At 38.5% G+C, this 17,470-nt stretch overlaps 1 protein-coding gene across 4 annotated transcripts in view; it reads right to left on the reverse strand.

Annotated features, from left to right (window-relative positions):
• Positions 1 to 277: 277 nt before the first annotated feature.
• The window catches only part of PTPN13 (protein tyrosine phosphatase non-receptor type 13), a 73,928-nt gene continuing 56,735 nt past the window's right edge, over positions 278 to 17,470 (reverse strand). For all 4 annotated transcript variants that reach the window (XM_032685238.1, XM_032685237.1, XM_032685236.1 and 1 more), the window contains 17 exons: positions 17,161 to 17,335; positions 15,745 to 15,903; positions 15,360 to 15,531; positions 15,047 to 15,257; positions 13,307 to 13,377; positions 11,872 to 11,933; positions 11,050 to 11,206; positions 10,553 to 10,729; positions 9,155 to 9,234; positions 7,902 to 7,957; positions 6,734 to 6,837; positions 5,649 to 5,797; positions 4,966 to 5,056; positions 3,956 to 4,293; positions 3,207 to 3,422; positions 2,161 to 2,223; positions 278 to 1,134 (listed from right to left, as the gene is read on the reverse strand). In XM_032685238.1, coding sequence (XP_032541129.1) covers positions 1,054 to 1,134; positions 2,161 to 2,223; positions 3,207 to 3,422; positions 3,956 to 4,293; positions 4,966 to 5,056; positions 5,649 to 5,797; positions 6,734 to 6,837; positions 7,902 to 7,957; positions 9,155 to 9,234; positions 10,553 to 10,729; positions 11,050 to 11,206; positions 11,872 to 11,933; positions 13,307 to 13,377; positions 15,047 to 15,257; positions 15,360 to 15,531; positions 15,745 to 15,903; positions 17,161 to 17,335 — 2,362 coding nt within the window. In that variant the 3' untranslated portion in view covers positions 278 to 1,053. The remainder of the gene's footprint in view (positions 1,135 to 2,160; positions 2,224 to 3,206; positions 3,423 to 3,955; positions 4,294 to 4,965; positions 5,057 to 5,648; positions 5,798 to 6,733; positions 6,838 to 7,901; positions 7,958 to 9,154; positions 9,235 to 10,552; positions 10,730 to 11,049; positions 11,207 to 11,871; positions 11,934 to 13,306; positions 13,378 to 15,046; positions 15,258 to 15,359; positions 15,532 to 15,744; positions 15,904 to 17,160; positions 17,336 to 17,470) is intronic.

Below are 17,470 nucleotides of genomic sequence, written 5' to 3' on the forward strand. Positions count from 1 at the left end.
CTCCAAAAAAGTGAAATGGCCTCAATGCCCAGGTATGCTGAAAAACAAGGAGGGAAGGAAAATATTCTCTTCCTTTCACCATAGTGGGGAAACTCTCCAGAAAGGAACCCACAGTTCTGTGACTTTTTCAAATGCATACAGAAGGATACTGAAAATTTACAAAGTGCACAGACCCTTTTGTTGCACGTCTTAAGAAGGGCAGTCACCACAGTGAATGATGCCATGTAAGGCCAAGAAAAATCAGTCACAAGGACGCAAAAATACCCAGACCCATTGATCAGTGTACATTAGGTATATTATTTATTTACACAGTGGAGATGCCTAATCAGTTATAAGGTTAGACACCCAATAATTCAGCCTTTTTTTTGTAAAAGTATATAAATATATACATGAAATTCTATGAAGTAAACATTATTAACTGTGATACAGTTAACATTCACTATTATCCTTATGCTAACAGGCATCTCTTAAAGCTTAAATGCTGATTTCAAGATACCCTCTATAAAACAGTTGTAATTGTACTAAAAGGGCAAAAATTCTGTGCCATATACAAGCTCTCAAAGGGAGACTAGTAAAATGTCTTTGTAATAAAGTTTGCCAGGATAAAAATACTGCTTCATCCCTCCCACTCCCCTACTCCGTAAGAAAAAAATACCCCAAAACAGTTGCAGAACTGCAGGAAGTACTATAAGATTACTTTTTTTTTCTTCTTGAATTCTTTTTTAAATTAAAACATTTTTATTTTTATTTATTTATTGTATTTTTATGACATATTAAGGAAGCTGCAAAAAAAATGCAGCTTTATTAAATATTGTTATACAAAAATCTCACATATGTGTCCATGCGGCTGAAGACATTAGTGGTATTGTACGAGCTATCCCTTTCCCTTGTAATTATATACCTTAATTGGAATGATGGAGAGACTTTATAGAAAAGACATTTGACAGCAACTGAAGAAAGGGGCTAGAAAACTATTGGCAGAACAAATAAAACACTTGAGAGCTTCTCGACCTCCTTGCTTCCTTATTTTATGAGCGCTTCTGCTGCAGTATTTTATTTGTCTCTCTGCTGTTCTTCATGTTGGAGATGATTCAGGACATAAAGGATAACTTGATAGCAGAAAATGTACTGATCCTGCAAGGGAAATTACAGCAATGTGAAAAATGCCTGCACCACCTAAGTGATCTCACGTGCACTTCGCAGTTGTACAGCACCTGATTTCAACATTTATTCTACTATTAAATAATAATAACAATAATAATAATAATAAACAACCCCCCCATACCTCCCCCCACAAAGAAAACAAAAAAACCCGAACAAACAAAAAGGTCACAGTGGAGAAATATTCAACCTCAACTTAAAACAAATACAGATACGCCTCTGCCACTAAAGATATAATTTTATATGGGACATTAATCCTCCTTTCATACCAAAAACACCTAAAGGAGAGTAAGTACATAAGTAGAAATGAAGACAGGAAGTGAATTTCATTGTCTTGCCAACTAATACAGAATGCCATCAATGCCAACTAATAAAGAACTCAGAGAGTGCAACTTCTTATCTTCGTCTCAGTGATACAGATGTAGAGGCTAATATATGTTTTGGGCTGTGAGGTGGGGATGGGGATGATAATTTAGTGGTTTAATTTCAGGGTTCTTTTTAAACTGTGACTTCATAATTCCTTCCTATTCAAAGAAAAGCTGCAGATTTTAACAAGACCTTGTGATGGCCACCTCTAATGTAAAGCTAATTAGTCCTAGATCTAGATTTTTCTTAAAAGATTCATTTAAATTCTGGTTGAATATCTCCCCAAAGTAGATTTCAAGACATCTCTGGTAGTATTGGTGATTCATAGCAGCTACAGTTAAGCCTTCTCTTCAGTTTGTAATGCAATTTTTAGCCATAAAAGGTCATCTATAAACACATACTTTTGAAGATGAAAACTTGCTATTATTTTTTTTTTAACACAGATCAAAACAGTACAGCATGTTAAAAATGGCTTGTGTTTATAACTGTTAAATATATACTGCTACTCATTGGATTTAATTCCTGTGACACAAACGTTGCATTAGAGTGCACGAAGACAATCGCTGTGTGCATCACAGGAAGTTCTCTGGCTTGTCAGCTGGTTTAGTGTGTACCTGGGGAAGCCTGACTCACCTCTGTCTGAACCATTCCGTGCCTCTGCAGACGCATCGTGCGCACCAGGTCTGAGATGTCAAACTACCAAAACAAGCAGCAAGTTAAGAACTCGAAAAAGACATACATGCATAGAAAAGAAACATCCCCAGCATCAAGCCAAGGAATAGAACCAGGTGCACTAGTAGTGAAACAAATGATTCACTGTAGCCTATGCCTGTTTGGTAGAAAAACAGCATGTGCTGTCTCTGGACAATCTGGATGTGGCCCTCCTACATCAGACACCATCCTTCTCGTTTTCTTTCTCTGTGCACAGGTCCTCTTGCTTACGCTTATTGGGAGCTGAATGTGCAGAAAACTGAGCCCCTTGGTGCAACCTAACAAAACTCTTTTTATTTCCCCAGATCTATAAAGTACTAGACATTTAGAGGGTACTTAGGAATCCCACTGAGCTAAGCATGACCGTAGCTCATCTTCTCTACAAGTTCACCAAAAGATTTGCTACACCAGGCTGCTGAAGGACAGAAACATAAGGAAGCTGGCACCCTCCTGTGGATCATCCTAGAAAGCATATCCCTGGTTGTGCTGGAGAAGTTAATTTACATACCCTCATCTGAGATGTTTGTAGTACAATGAGTTTTTGATTCAGTTGCCTAAACAGACACTCTGGTTGGCTTCTAGCTGTCCTAAAACAGTCCATGGATCTCTGACTGACTGAGTGCCACAGCGCTCAGCCCCAGTGCTATTTAACATGAAAGTTCCACTGAGTACACACAGTCAGGTAAGGCAGGCATTTTTAACTTTTCCACCAATTACCAAAGCCACTTAAGATCCCCTGAGCTAACCCAAAGACCAGTGGATATAAGAGCTCTTCTCTCTTGGGGTCATCAATGAAGAAACATTTCATAGGTACTGCTGTTTTACACCCGGCTTTGTGACACATTAACACACGTCCAGTGTGCTACTGCCAAAAGCACGGCATATTCTTTAAGCAACTGAATAGCTTCAATGGAACATACTTCCTACAGGTCAAAAGCACAACTGAGCCCATCCTCTTGGATACTCACATCGAGGTCTCTGCTGATTAACCCCAGAACAACATCTATACAAATAAGGGTCCCCGATCGCCCGATCCCTGCACTGCAGTGAGTTATAATGGGTCCCGACTTGTGGACATGCCGCATGTAAGAGATGAAAGTGAGCAGGTCATCTGGCTGAGAAGGGGTGTCATGGTCAGGCCAGGCGATGAAGTTCAGGTGGGAAATGTGCCGTACTTCACCTGTCTGAGGTTCAAAAACAACAGCAACAACGACAACATGTAACACGTGGCAAGAATAAAAAGAAAAGAGAAAGTTCCCAAAGAAAAATCTCAGAAGAATGGGACTGGCCCAAAGAAGATGTTCTGTAATTCAATAAGAAAAGAGAAACAATGAGCTAAACTGAAAATAACTAGCAAGTAATTTAATAGTATAACGTTCGCTGTGCAGACTGAGCTGATCACACAGAGGAGTCAACCAGCCAGACTGAATTATCAGTGAATTTCATATCCCTATATATGTTTCTGCGGCCAAACAGAGCCAAAATTTAGAGTTTCATTAGCATAATGAAATCATCTCCTTGCCCAACTAAAAGGTCACGCAGTAGCACAAGCCGCAATGAGGAAGCATTGCCCAGTCATGCTCGCTGGGCAAAGAGAAGCCCTGTTTGACTTCTTGATGTAGACAGTGCAGTTAAAAGCAGGCAAACTAGAGGTATAAGGATAAATATGCCAACACCCAGAAAAAAACTCTAAGCATGCAGAATTACATTCACTTACCTGAATCTCTTCAAGCTCCAGCACTCTAATGATAAAGCCCTTCAGCTGCTGATGCCTCACAAGAGCAAGGCGTAGTCTATCAGTTATCATGGTGGTTTTATTGAGGACATCTGGCCAGTAACGCTGACATTTTATCTTTTCTCCTTCAACCTCCTGAGTCATCATGGCAATCACAGTACAGTTTTGTTCCCAAACCATTTGCCAGAAATCTGCTACAGTAGTAGGAAGAGGTCCTTGGCATGCAATGTAAACAAACTCCTCATTCCCCACCGGCATGCGAATGAAGCTGGCATTGATGTATCCACCTTCAATCCCAAGAGGTACTCTAGTGGTGTCATCTGCAATTCCCACACAACAAAAAGACCTCATGTTATGTGTGCACATAATTAGACCTTCACACAATAGAGATGTGAGCTTTACACATTCACATAGTACTTATCTCCACAGATGCTTCCACAGATCTTACTCAAAAAAATAAATCACTTAAATACTTGATTTAGGATATTAATCAGTACCTCAAATAAAGAAGACATCTAGAGGAGAAATACAAATCATCAGACAGGCAGGATGCATGATTTGAACTGCAGCACCTCTGAAAAACTGAGGTTAATATTTCTCATTCAGAACTAATCTTTGTCAGTTCTTACTTCTTGACGCATCTCACACCTAACAATATTTTATGGCAGGAAATTTAATGACAATAGTATACATGTCTGGTTTTCCAATTTTACATGGGTAAAGCTAAAAAAATCTTATCTGGCTCCCTCTGTATACATCACTTAAGACACAGGATCTGCTGACACAACAGAAAAGTCTGTGAACATCTATCCCTAACTACTACAATACAATAATATATTATTCACTGATCTCAAACTGCTTTATAAATGCTTGCTTTAATTTTTTCCCTACTAGGATGGAGAATCAAATCATCCCACTTCTGATCTAATCCATCTGACCATACAGCTGGTAACAGAATATCAACAGTGAACTTCAGATTAGTTAGGACTTACAAGGAAGTATGTTTTTATATCTGTTCTTTTTCCTGTTCTCCTTTGCTTGTCCTATCAAACACTGATCCAGAGGTTTTAACTCCTGAAGGTTCTTTAAAGAAGAAATTACATGTGCATTAGGAAAACACTGAACAGTAACAAGTGTTAAGAGGAATTATATGATGAAGTCATTAACAAATAGAATTGTTAAAAATCAAATCCTAATGTGGCGATGCAAAATAATGCAGTTGTAAGAAGGAATCTAATTTTACACTGCTAAGAAAATGAAACAAAACAAAACAAAACCCCCACCTACTATACAGTAAATATTTTATCTCAGTCTCCCAAAAGAGAGATCATATAACATGGCTGACTTAAGACTTTGGAAAGCCTGGTTTCACGTTCAGCAGCTAGGTTTCACAGCCTTTATTTACTTCGTCTATGCCTGTTAACATCATATTCACTTGGCAATTTACCAGAACCAAGAATGATGTAAACATACTTTTGAATTGAATTGAATTCAAACTAGTCTTAGCTCTCAGCAGCTAGTGGGGGGAAGGGAGAGAAGTCCTTGGTGTTAATTCTTTTCATCCCTTTTGAGCTGCCAATTAAAGAGCTGTGGTATTCAAGGCAGTGATGATCCAGCCATTCTATTCTTATTTCATACAGGAAAAAAGGACTTTAAGGGACAAGTAGTTACTCACTTCAATTTCTTTAGAAGGGACTCCCTGTTCCAGCAATCCACGCAACATCCTGATCACTGACTTCAATTTGGCTCCCGAGTACTTGCCTCCAGGGAGCACATTCACAGTTGGGAGTGCAGAGATCTCTTCAGTTGTCACTAGAGGGAAATCTAGTGGAAGAACAAGACTGATTGATATAAATAAATATCTAAAACTAGGGAAACAAGCTGTAGTGCAATGCTGGATTTGCATGTTGCTGTTCACCACTGCACTACAAATGCCTCCATACACCTGAGAGAATATACTTCTCCGTTTCAGAGGCAAAACCAAATTAACTAACAAAACCAGTATGACACAAAATCAGCTCTGGTGAATCCAGGAACCAAAGGGAGTTTTTTCCTGAAATTCCAATAAATACATTTAAACAAACTTCAAATACATTTTAAATCTAAGCTCTAAAAAAATTGATGAATGCACACAAGTATGAATTCAGAACTCTCCACTTAAGACAGTACAGCCGGTAACTTGGTTTTCAGCACTTATACATGTATGTAACACATCTCCTGGTTATCACTTGAAAGACAACTTTTTTCCAATACAGCTTGCCTTCTATCAGGCCTTCAGTGCTTCTCTGAAGAACAAAAAAATATCCCTGGTATTGGAATTCAAAGTGTCCTAAATCTACTGACAGGCTCCTCAGCGAAGTGATCACAGCACCAAGCCTGACAGAGTTCAAGAAGGATTTGGACAATACTCTCAGGCACATGGTGTGAATCTTGGGGATGGTCCTGTGCAGAGCCAGGAGCTGGACTCAATGATCCTTGTGGGTCCCTTCAACTCAGCAGATTCTCTGATTCTGTGACTTTGAAGTATTACATGGATTATTATTTTTTTTTTAAATGAATGCAAAGGGCTGCTGTATACGAATTTCAGGAACTGACATTTCTAATGCCATCTCACCTTTCCAGGTGGTCGCTGAGCTGTTTGAATTCTCATTATACCTGCCTTTACACCCTCAAAACAATATCCAAAACACCTTAATATTCACTTCCATCTATTTAATGTGATCCTCAGTTTTCTATTGATTATTTGCTAAATGTTCTTGCCTTTATTTACACGTTCCTGGCTGACTGATTCAATCGGCAGTTCATCACTTCCCCACGTGATTTCATCATCATCTGCTTGGCTCAAGGAGGGTTGTGGAGGAGATCTGTAAGAGAACAAAGTATGGAAGTAAAAAAGAACACCTAGAAATAACCAACACATTTGCAATCTAGTAAAAAAAGTCTCCAGAAAGTAAATTAAATTATAGCTACAAGTATTTCTGGACTGGACCCATACAAGTGATCTCTTTTTTTTTTTTTTTTAATATCCTCAGAGGGGACCTAAAAAAAGTAACAGCGGAAAAAGAGTTGGGAATACATGACTCTAGTAATAACTTTTCAAAGGCTAAGCAATTAAATAGCATCCAATAGCAGATTTTTATCATTCATATAATTCAGTACCTACACACTAGAACATCTATTTTCAATTGGAAGTTTTCTACCTTTGTTGAAGACGGTGATAAACGTATTAAGTATTTGAGGTCATAATGTCACTGCTTGTGTTAAGTTTCAATCCAAAACTTCCCACAAAGTTAAAAGCATAAAAACTTCGACTAAAATTTCACTCAGACTAAGGACTAAAATTATTTCACAAAGAAAAACAATCTTGGGAATTCATACAGTTCAAAGTGGCTCAAAGGGACAAATAGTAACTTGGCCAGGTATATCCTTAGTACTCCACGTAAAATAAATAAGCCCCAGGCACCCAATGGGAACCAGTGGAAGTATCCAGGTGAGTTACAGTGCTCTAAAACCAGAAGAAGTAACACTAATGAAGCTTATACAGTTTTGAACTGAAGACAACATTGTTTGAATGTTTTCTTCACATACAAGTACCAAATAGTTAGTACAATGCAAATTATGTTATTTGGAGGCATCTGAACACAGTCCAGTGGTTTGCTATAACCATGTATCAAAGGAACAAGTAAAACTAGGGCATAGTAAACCACAAAACTGAATAGTATTCAGGCAAATTATAACCTTTCAAATAAGGAACAGACAGAGAAAATTCAACAAGACATTGCATAGATATTTTATTAGGTTTGTTTTGGTTTGGGGTTGGTTTGTTGTTTTTTGTTGTTGCTGTTTTTCTCTTATCATAACACATTCCACTTCAGAGTTTCAGACTCCACAGGTCTGCTTTCAAGCAACACTGGAACAGAAATCTTACCTTTCTGGCACAGCTTTTGCTTCACAATAGTCTTCACAACCATTTACATGTGTTGGCTAGTAGAAGAAATATTTCAAAACACAATAAAGGACATAGTTACAACACTCACCCAGTGCAAACTTTAAACAATTAACAATTACATGGACTATTTCTGAAGGGTACTAAGTTCAAAGCAGCACATAATGAAAGACTTTCCTCTTTTAGACATCTCATTAACCCAAAATAACAGAGGACAAGAACACTAAGCACTTGGAAAAATACTGTGCTGTAAGAAGGCCAAAAAACTATGCTAAAATCAATCCTGACTCACAGCAGCATTAGAGTCATCTAAGTCAGAGTCATCTAACTTGACTTTTTTTGGTTTTAACACTTAAAAACCCTTTATGAGATAAGTTTGATAGTGAAAAGTGCCTCCTGTCAAGCCACAATTCCTATACAGAACAGAACAGGGCTTGACCTCTAAATAACACATACTCCCATATGCACCTTCCTCAACAGACATGAAGACTCAAAAGAGAAGGTGCATTTCCATCTTTTTTTCAAGAAGAACACCACAAAAAATTTATACTTCTTAGGCCAACTTGCAAGTTTCCACTGCCATACTCAGAGTTTTACTCATGGCTCTCCTAGAGCACACTGACACAGAGCCAGATTCCTGATTTGATTTTCAGCTCTACTAACTGGACAGAAAGCTGCAGCAGCGAGGATATGCTGGATAGACAGAGTTCTGCTGATTTGAAACATGAGACAAAACCTAGGCATCTAGTGATTGATGTAAAACAGGACACATAATACTGTAGGGTAAACCACACATAGAAGCTATTCAAGCTAATGAACTTATCCTAGCAAAAAAACAGTAGAAGAAATTTCAAATATATGTTTTGGATAGTGAAGTTTACACAGCATTCATTGTGACTGCTTCCCTTCTTTGAGCAGGAATCAGTGAAATCTTAGATTAAATGCCTGAAGTAACATTAACAAGGTAGTTTATTACCATTCTTTTTGAAAAAAATAGTTGCTGGACTTTATATGACAGCATAAAATAACTATATGCTTTGTTCTTTTATATAGTTAATTTATGACAATCATTTGCTATTTAAATAATAAATGTTTGTACACCATTTAAAGCTACTACTGACAATGATGTTCTCATTTAAAAGACATTTAAAGTTATTTCCAGTAAGGAAAATAAATTCAAAGGGTATCTGAGAAACCAAAATTGGCAAATGTCTGACAGCTTCTTGCCATCCTACCTCTGAAAAATCTTCAGGTAAAGATGACCCATCACAGTCTGTGTCTTCAGACTTATCTTCTGTCACCTTTCCATTCATCTCTATTGAATAAGAAAATCTGGAGATGCAGCATAAACATACCAAAAGATGTCCAGGAGCCACTCCCTCACAGATGTGAATCCTGTTAACACCTCTCTGGCACTACACAGGGAATACAGGTGCCAGAATAACCAAGGAACATTTTTTAAGTCCCTTTGCTACCAGCATGTTGGAAAAGAGCTCTTACTGTACAGGATAATCAGATTTTAGGCTCCTTTATTTTATAACTGGAACAGCTTTCATGGTATATGAGGCTGTTTGCACAGCTAATAGAATATCTGTGTCACAGCATAAACAGATGGACAGGCTGGTATGACTAAGTTATCATATTCTCATGTCAACAGTTTTTCTGCAATTCAGTTACTTTTGGACCAGGAGTAGATCTAAATCAGGATTCTACTCGCTCTTTGTTTAACAAAACCAAATTAGGATGTGCCAGATAAAACTTGACTTGTATCTGTCTGCTATGGTAGCACCCTGCTGCTGCTGTGCTATGGATTCAATTCATCTTCAGCTGCAAAGGACAGATGCCAGCTACAAGAAATTGGAAGTGCTGGAACTCCAGTGATATTCCTCAGCTGGCACAGCCAGAACCTCAGTAATCCCCGATTTCCAATGTAATAACCAATGACAATAACCCAGGGATCTTGAGGTGCACCAAAAGTGCTGAAATAATTATAATTTTGGAAGGTATATCTTGAGTTTTGGAAGAAATCTTTACAGAAGTAGCAAGCATCTCACCTGAATTTTTGGAGCATGCGTACATAGGGTGATACCACAAAGGAACTACAAATCCTACTGCTTACTGAATTTCAGTTAATAACAAGTGAAGCTGAGGACATGGAATGAAGGAAGAGAAAGGTGTACAGACAGAAGTAGGTACTGAAATAAACCCCAGTCTTTCTAAAAGAGACAAAGCAGGTTGGAAAATTGTTTGGTTTTGAGAGATCTCAACGAATTTCCAAGTTGTGCCATCTGCTATCAGTGAAATGTTGAAATGCCTCAGCATTCCAACACAACTACAGCTGCAGGACCGGGTACCTACACAATATGAATTTCACTCAAGAGGCAAGAATGCCAGAATGGGAATCATTTTCCCAGACTACTTAAAGCAAAATCCAGATTTATCAAACCAGAACCTGATTCATTAAGTTGCATCTGAATCAGCAACTATTTGTCTGTGTTCAACTTGGGAAACTTTCAGTTCACACATCAATTCAATGTCAACTCTCCCTCTGGACAAATCAACTGCTTACTTGGCACCTTCTTTCAAAAAGTGTTTTGCTGTTAATGATATGCTTTTTTAATGGCTCATGTTACCTGGCAGATGATCTTCTGATGCAGCCTTCTTGAGATGCAGAAGACTCTGAGCATCTGAATTTGCATTATTACGATTTAAGAGGTTCTGAGCTTCCTCATCTACAACATCCAACAGATATTGGACAACTTCATTGTGATCATCCTCATCATAATACTCATCATCTGGAATCTCTGTTCCTGAAGAAAAATAGTACAAAATTACAAGTTTTCCCAACATAGAATGGCTTGGGGGAAAAAAATTAAAAGGGCAGGCACCATGGCATTATCTCTGGGTGTTACCATGGCTTGTCTTCATTTCTCTCTAACACAGAATCCAATTTCCATAAATCTACTTTCAACATCAACTAATCCTCTAAAGCAAAGCACACAACTTGGAGATGATCTTCCAAAATTGACTGCCAGCCCAATGTTGACTTATTTCAGCGTATTCAACAACGCCATGATTCTCTTGTACACTACAGACAAAATAATGCTGTCTCCACCTCACCTCCTCTTACCTGATTTGTCCATGTGCTTAGAAAAATCTGACATCTGATTGGTAAATCCTAGGGAAGGTGCATCTCCTGGTCCTGAGAGGTTCATTAGTCCCTTCGTGTGATGGATATTGTTTTCTGTATTTCCCTGAGAAGGTCCTAGGATGCCATTGCCATTTATCTAAGAAAGCAAAGAACAGTTCAAATCAGCTCTTAAAGAGTCTGGCAGTTTGTTGAAGCAGAAACCAACCATTAAAACGTTCTCTTCTCAGCAACAAAACAATATAATATGAATCAGGGTTTATTTGAGATAGCTGGGTGATGGGTGGGAAGCTTTTGATATGAAAAGAGCAAATAAAAAGATTTTAAAGCACTATGAGAAAAAAATACATGTTGATGAAGAAGCAGCTTCTACAAGAGAGCATATAGTAGTATTTAACATTATTATAACCTCTACAAAACATATGCAGGCTTCAATACTTTTGGTCCCACAACACAGCATTTCTCAGAAAAAACGAGGGGGGAAAAAAAGAAAACCACCCAGCAAATGTAACATGCAAGCATCTGCATAAACTGGGGGCTGAACGGAGTTTTCTGGATCATAGCCTTGTATCCTTCTCATATTACTACTTGTCTTTCAATAAAGCTGTTCCAAAGAAAGAGCAGATCAATTTAAAAAGCTTGCTTATTTATCATGATCACTGCTTATTCGTATCAACTGACAATAGTGGGTTTGCATACTTTGATTAATGGATTGTTTAATTAATTAATTTATTTTTTTTAAAGTGTGTAAAGTAGATCCTTTTCTCTGGTTAATGATAATAGGCACAACAGAGGAATAGTTACCTTTGGCCCGTAAGCATCAATTGTCTTTACTGTTTTATCACAGGGATCACCACAGGAACAGCCTAAACAAAAATGGGTAAAAAACAACAACCTCAAAGCAATTTTTCACAGAAACTAAATTAGTCCCCATCAATTATTTTATGAAAGAAACAAGGTATTTAATATTATGTTCTGACATGAGTAGCATTTCTGCCTACCTGGTTTCTCAGCACTGCCAAACATACAGCTGATTGACTATACTCCATAATGCTTTTTGAATGTTATATTTAATGGGATCAGAAAGCCTGAATGCTAATACAAGTAAGCAACTCTAGGCAAAGAGAAATGTTGATAAATAGTTTAATGAAGTACAGTGGAAACGTGCACCTTTGGAAACAAAGTTGATTCTCTTTCCCTTGAAATGTACAAAATACAACCCCACTATGACCTGTCAATGATTACATTTTTTTTTAAAAAAAACATCATCTGACATATGGGTCTTTGTTCAAGGGCACCCTTCCCTTCTTGGTAAAGAAAAGAGTGACACTATGATGTCAGAGACCACTGCCTACCCCAGAGGTACCTGAGACCAAGTGGAAGCAGTAGTAGATGATATAAACCCAGCTACTAGTGAAGTTCTGGATCTTCATATACTTTATGCTTTTATAAATGAAGAAACCGGTAGATGAAATAAATGAAGACTAAGAGTAACCTTACGTCTTGTCATGACCTATAGATGACAAGTCATTACAGGAAGGGGGTTTTGAGTGGGATCTTTCAAGATCTGGTTATAGGATTTGCTCCTAATGAATAGCTTGACTGTGTTTATTGAAACAGAATAGCATGCTTGGAAAATATGGGGACAACACTACTGTTAGAGTTGCAATAATTTCATTAGGTGAGATCAGTACTCCAAGTTGTCAAGATACACTAAAGGGAGCACGAAAAGCAAGACTACAATGAATCAAGTCAAATGCTAAGGGTCACATTTCAAAGAAAAAGTAAATGCTTGAGATGGTAAATAACTGCATAAGCAGTTGCTCTGCACAGAAATGCAGGTGGTAAAGGACCCTGAGTCTAAGAAAGTGAACAAGGAACTTGAAGCCCTTTCCAATGTAACAAATTGGTATTTTTATGCCTGAACAGAGGAAACAACATCAACATCATCGTTATTATTAATAACAGTTATAATAATCAACTTTTTTTTTTTTTTAACTCCTTGAAAGACTTAGGCTTGATATTAGGGAGAATTTCTAAACTACGTGAGAAATGGAATCATAAAGAAACTGTCGTTGAATATCTTTTCATGTAGCTTTTAAAAGAAAGATCAAGTAAACAGCTGTTGGAGCTGATCACAGTAGGTTGGACTAGGATAGTATCTTAAGGCCCGTAGCAGTTCCTTCGTTTTTATAAACATGTGCATTTCGTTTGCAATGAGTAAGAGCACAAATCTTACCATTAGCTTTCACTGGCCATGGATTTGAGTTTTCAGGGCTTTTGGATTTTGGGAGCACTGCATGACCATCTCTAAGAAAAGAAATATTTACAGAAATCTTTATTAAAAATAAATAAATAAATCGCGGTAATCATCACATATCAATGTAAATAGTACTATCGGTAAAACTGCTAATCATGCTTTCTATTATAACAGTTTTGGAATACTTATGATATTCAATGACAGAGATTAAGCAGTGATAGCTAGGTAATTTCCTACTTCAGGGAGCACTGAAGAGTTCATAAGAATTGGACTTTCCTTCTAGATTCTGACAAAAAGATTCAACCTTGCAGCCCTAGGACTTTGCAACTCCTTCCCTTTCTGGGATAAAATACAGTGGGAAGGAGAAAGGGAGAGAAGAAGCAAAGAACAGCAGGCATGGCTGGAAGACTTAAAAAAAATGAAGTAAATGTTTCAGTTTTAGGTAAATAGTGAAAAAGAGTAATGTAGAGTTTTTTTACACTGTTGCCATAAAAGAACAGCAGGGGTCAATGAAAACACACTGGCACACTAGTTGTGCCACGGGGTTTTGACATTCATCAGTGTGCTGCGACAACCACGTGACACTAGAACTATTTAAGCACAAACCAACATTTTATCTCATTTTTATGATTATAGAAATCTCAGTAGCAGCTTTAAGAAAAAGGAGTATTTGTATAACCATTTTCATATTTTGAAAACAGTATTTTCATAGAATCATTAAGGCTGGAAGAGTACTCCAAGATCATCAAGTCCAACCTCTGACTGAACACCACCTTGTGAACTAAACCACTGCACTAAGTACCATGTCCAGTTGTTTTTTGAATGCTTTCAGGAACGGTGATTCCATCACCTCCCTGGGCAGCCCATTCCAATGTTTAACCACCTTTTCAGTGAAAAAATTCTTCCTTATGTCCAACCTGAATCTCCTCTGGCACAGCTTGAAGCCATTGCCTTGTGTCCTGTCACTAGCTTCCTGGGAGAAGAAGCCAATCCCCACCTTGCTATAACCTCCTTTCAGGTAGTTGTAGATAGTGATAAGGGCTTCCCTGAGCCTCCTTTTCTTCAGACTAAATATTCCCAGCTCCCTCAGCTGCATGTCATAGGACTTACTCTCTAAATCTTTCAGCAGCTCCATTGCCCTTCTCTGGACTCACTCCAACACCTCGATGCCTTTTTTGAAGGGAGGTCCCAGAACTGGACACATCACCTGAGGTGTGGCTTCACCAGTGCTGAGTACAGAAGTACAATGACTTCCCTGATCCTGCTGGCCACACTTTTTGATACAGGACAGGATGCCATTGGTCTTGGCCACCCGGGCACACTGCTGGCTCACATTCAGCCGCTGTCAACAAGCACCCCCAGGCCCTTTTCCACTGGGTCACCTTTCAGCCACTCTTTCCCCAGCCTGTAGTGCTGCAGAGGGTTGTTGTGACCCAAGGAGCAGGGGGTTTGTTTGAACACTTGTAGTTCATAGCTGGACACAGCCTTGTGTTCCCAAGAAGCACAAAGCACGGCAAGTACCAAGTGCCCTTCTGCTCCACTACAACAAAAACCAGTGAACATACAGATCCTCTCTGTGGCATCAGCCCTCAATAACATGCCACCTAGTATCACTGTGGTGAATTTCCTGTCATACTGGGAACATGTTTTACCCACATACTCATACAATCATGCAAGAAAAATAAAACCTACAGGGAAGCGTTTGCTTCCAAAACATACCTGGTTGCTTTGAGTACCACTTTTGGAAGGTATGTTTCCAGCATTCTTCTGGCTTCTTTCAGAGTCATTCCCTGTGTGCTTACTCCATTAATGTAATGGATAATATCTAGTACATGGAGACTCTCATCTCTGGCAGCAACCGATTTGGGGAGAATGTCACTAATATACACAACTTGATAAAGGCTGTCATGACCTCCTGATAACAACAAACCTTTGAAGGAAAAGAGGGCAGAAAAAAACCAAATCAAGCTTTCTTTGTAACTGAAGGGGATAATTTTGCTTTAGGCCAAAAAGCAGTGTAATTGTGTGTTACCTAGCTCCTCCTTATGGCACATTAGTGTAATATCAGGCAGTAAATGAGGCAACACTGGCATCTTTGGTAACTCCAAAACACGCCCTAGCACTAATCTGACAGTCCTTGGGGCAGCACGGAGAAAGTTTACTGCATCAGTATGGCTCATGTTGGTGACATCGACGTCATTAACCTGCAAAAATAAAAGCAACAGAGATCTCCTTGCTAAGTTCCAAGTAAGACAGCATTACTGAGGAAGCATTTACTGCTGTTCCTCAACTGCTATCAATTTATGCCTCTCAGAAGCTGCATGCCTTTGTTCCTTAACCACATTTGATTTTTTTTTTTTGACTCAAAGTTGTCCTTTTCATGCAATCCCTCCATCTGAAAACATTAATTCTCTCACTTTTATCAGTCGGTCTCCAGGTCGTAGTCTCCCATCACTTTTGGCAGGATCCTGAACAATGTCATGAATGTAGCAGCCAACATTATCATTACCTTTGGTCACTGTGAAACCCAGACTACCCTTTTCTGACTTTGTCATAGTGACTCGGAGCTCTACCTCCTAGGGGAAGAAAACAACACTTTACAATGCAGACAGTCAGAAGCAACATGAATGTTTTACTGAATTTAAGAAAGTTAGAAACAGACAACTGATTAACCTATTGATTTAAATGACAGGACCAAATAATGTTTTGTGTGGAGCTAACCTTGGGCCAAAGGCCTATGATTTAAACAAAATTGTGAGGGCCCATGTCAAAAATCCTATTTTACCTTCAACTAGTTCCATATATAAAAAAGACTCTGTTTTTAAATAACAGATCAGGAAGTATTCAGAACAAAGTCAGTGAACATTTCTACAGTGAAGTGAACAATCTCCTATAGTGAGATACAATACTATAGCTTATCTTGGAAGTGAACACATAGACATGTTTGGCCTATTTTAATTTGCATTAATTTTGATTTGAAAGATATGGATCTGCCTCATTTGCATTTAAAAAAAATCACAGAGCATCAGGAAGGTTTGAGAAAAAGTTCTGAAGAAGTGACTAGAGAAAAATACAATTTGCTTCTTGTCAAAATGGACTATAAGCTAGAATAGCTTTGTAACCCGAAAGACCTTCACAACTGAGGCATATCAAGGCTCAATTTTAATTTTTTTCAATCTTTGAATAGGTTATGTGAGGATATGGAAGCAAAAGTCCCTTCTGATACACAAGACACTTTTGGGGTGGCAAGAAACTATCCCAGAAGAGCCTCAAAAATATGCTGCATTCTGCAGCAGAGCAGAAAGTCTTTGAGATTCATAGTTATAAATGCAGCAAAGAACAGGGTCTACTGATGCCCCTGCTGCCCAAATTTATCCTCTGATATCTGAACAATCACCCAGAAAACTAAAAGTGCAGAAGCAAGATATCTGCCATTTCAGCTTCCTGAGTATGTGGTTTAGAGGTAGATAAATATTTAATGCCAAGGTTTCCAGCACGAAATGAGGCATGAAATAGACACAAACACATCTACCTACGTACACATGGATGTCTCCACATTCACAGAGGGAAAGGTACCAACTCAGTGCCCAGAAAGAAAACGCCTGCAGACACTGCATGAGCAGCTGCGGTTCACTGGTTACAAATGGCACTTTTACATGTGCCATTTACATGGCACACGCCCAGGACAGTGCAAGTATAACCTGCAACTATCCCATTTGTAAATCAATGTGCCCAATTTCTACCCAGTCACTCCGAATATCATGGCTAAGACAACTTCCAGTTGACCACAGAAGTACAATCTATGCTACTGAAAGACAGAAACAGGAAATTACCGGTTCGTATTCTTCAGCATTTTTTTCCAGCTGGGTGAGTAATGAATCCATTCCTCCCAGGTGTGGAGTCAGCTCAGAGGCAGGAGTAGCATAACAGTCATTTATTAAAATGGATGTGGTAACATCAGGTACAGTTCTACAGGTTGGGATCTCCAGCAAATCCAGTGGTGTATTACTAGATATAAACCAGAAAAACAAAAAAAAACAAAACAAGAATAAGTACAACAAGGCTGTGACTCATAAATTAATATATGGACCAATATGGACTTTATGTAGATCTAAAAAGCAAAACAAAGAAGTGTTTCCATGA

This window comes from Chiroxiphia lanceolata, chromosome 4 (assembly GCF_009829145.1).
Source record: "Chiroxiphia lanceolata isolate bChiLan1 chromosome 4, bChiLan1.pri, whole genome shotgun sequence".
Classification (NCBI taxonomy): Eukaryota; Metazoa; Chordata; class Aves; order Passeriformes; family Pipridae; genus Chiroxiphia; species Chiroxiphia lanceolata.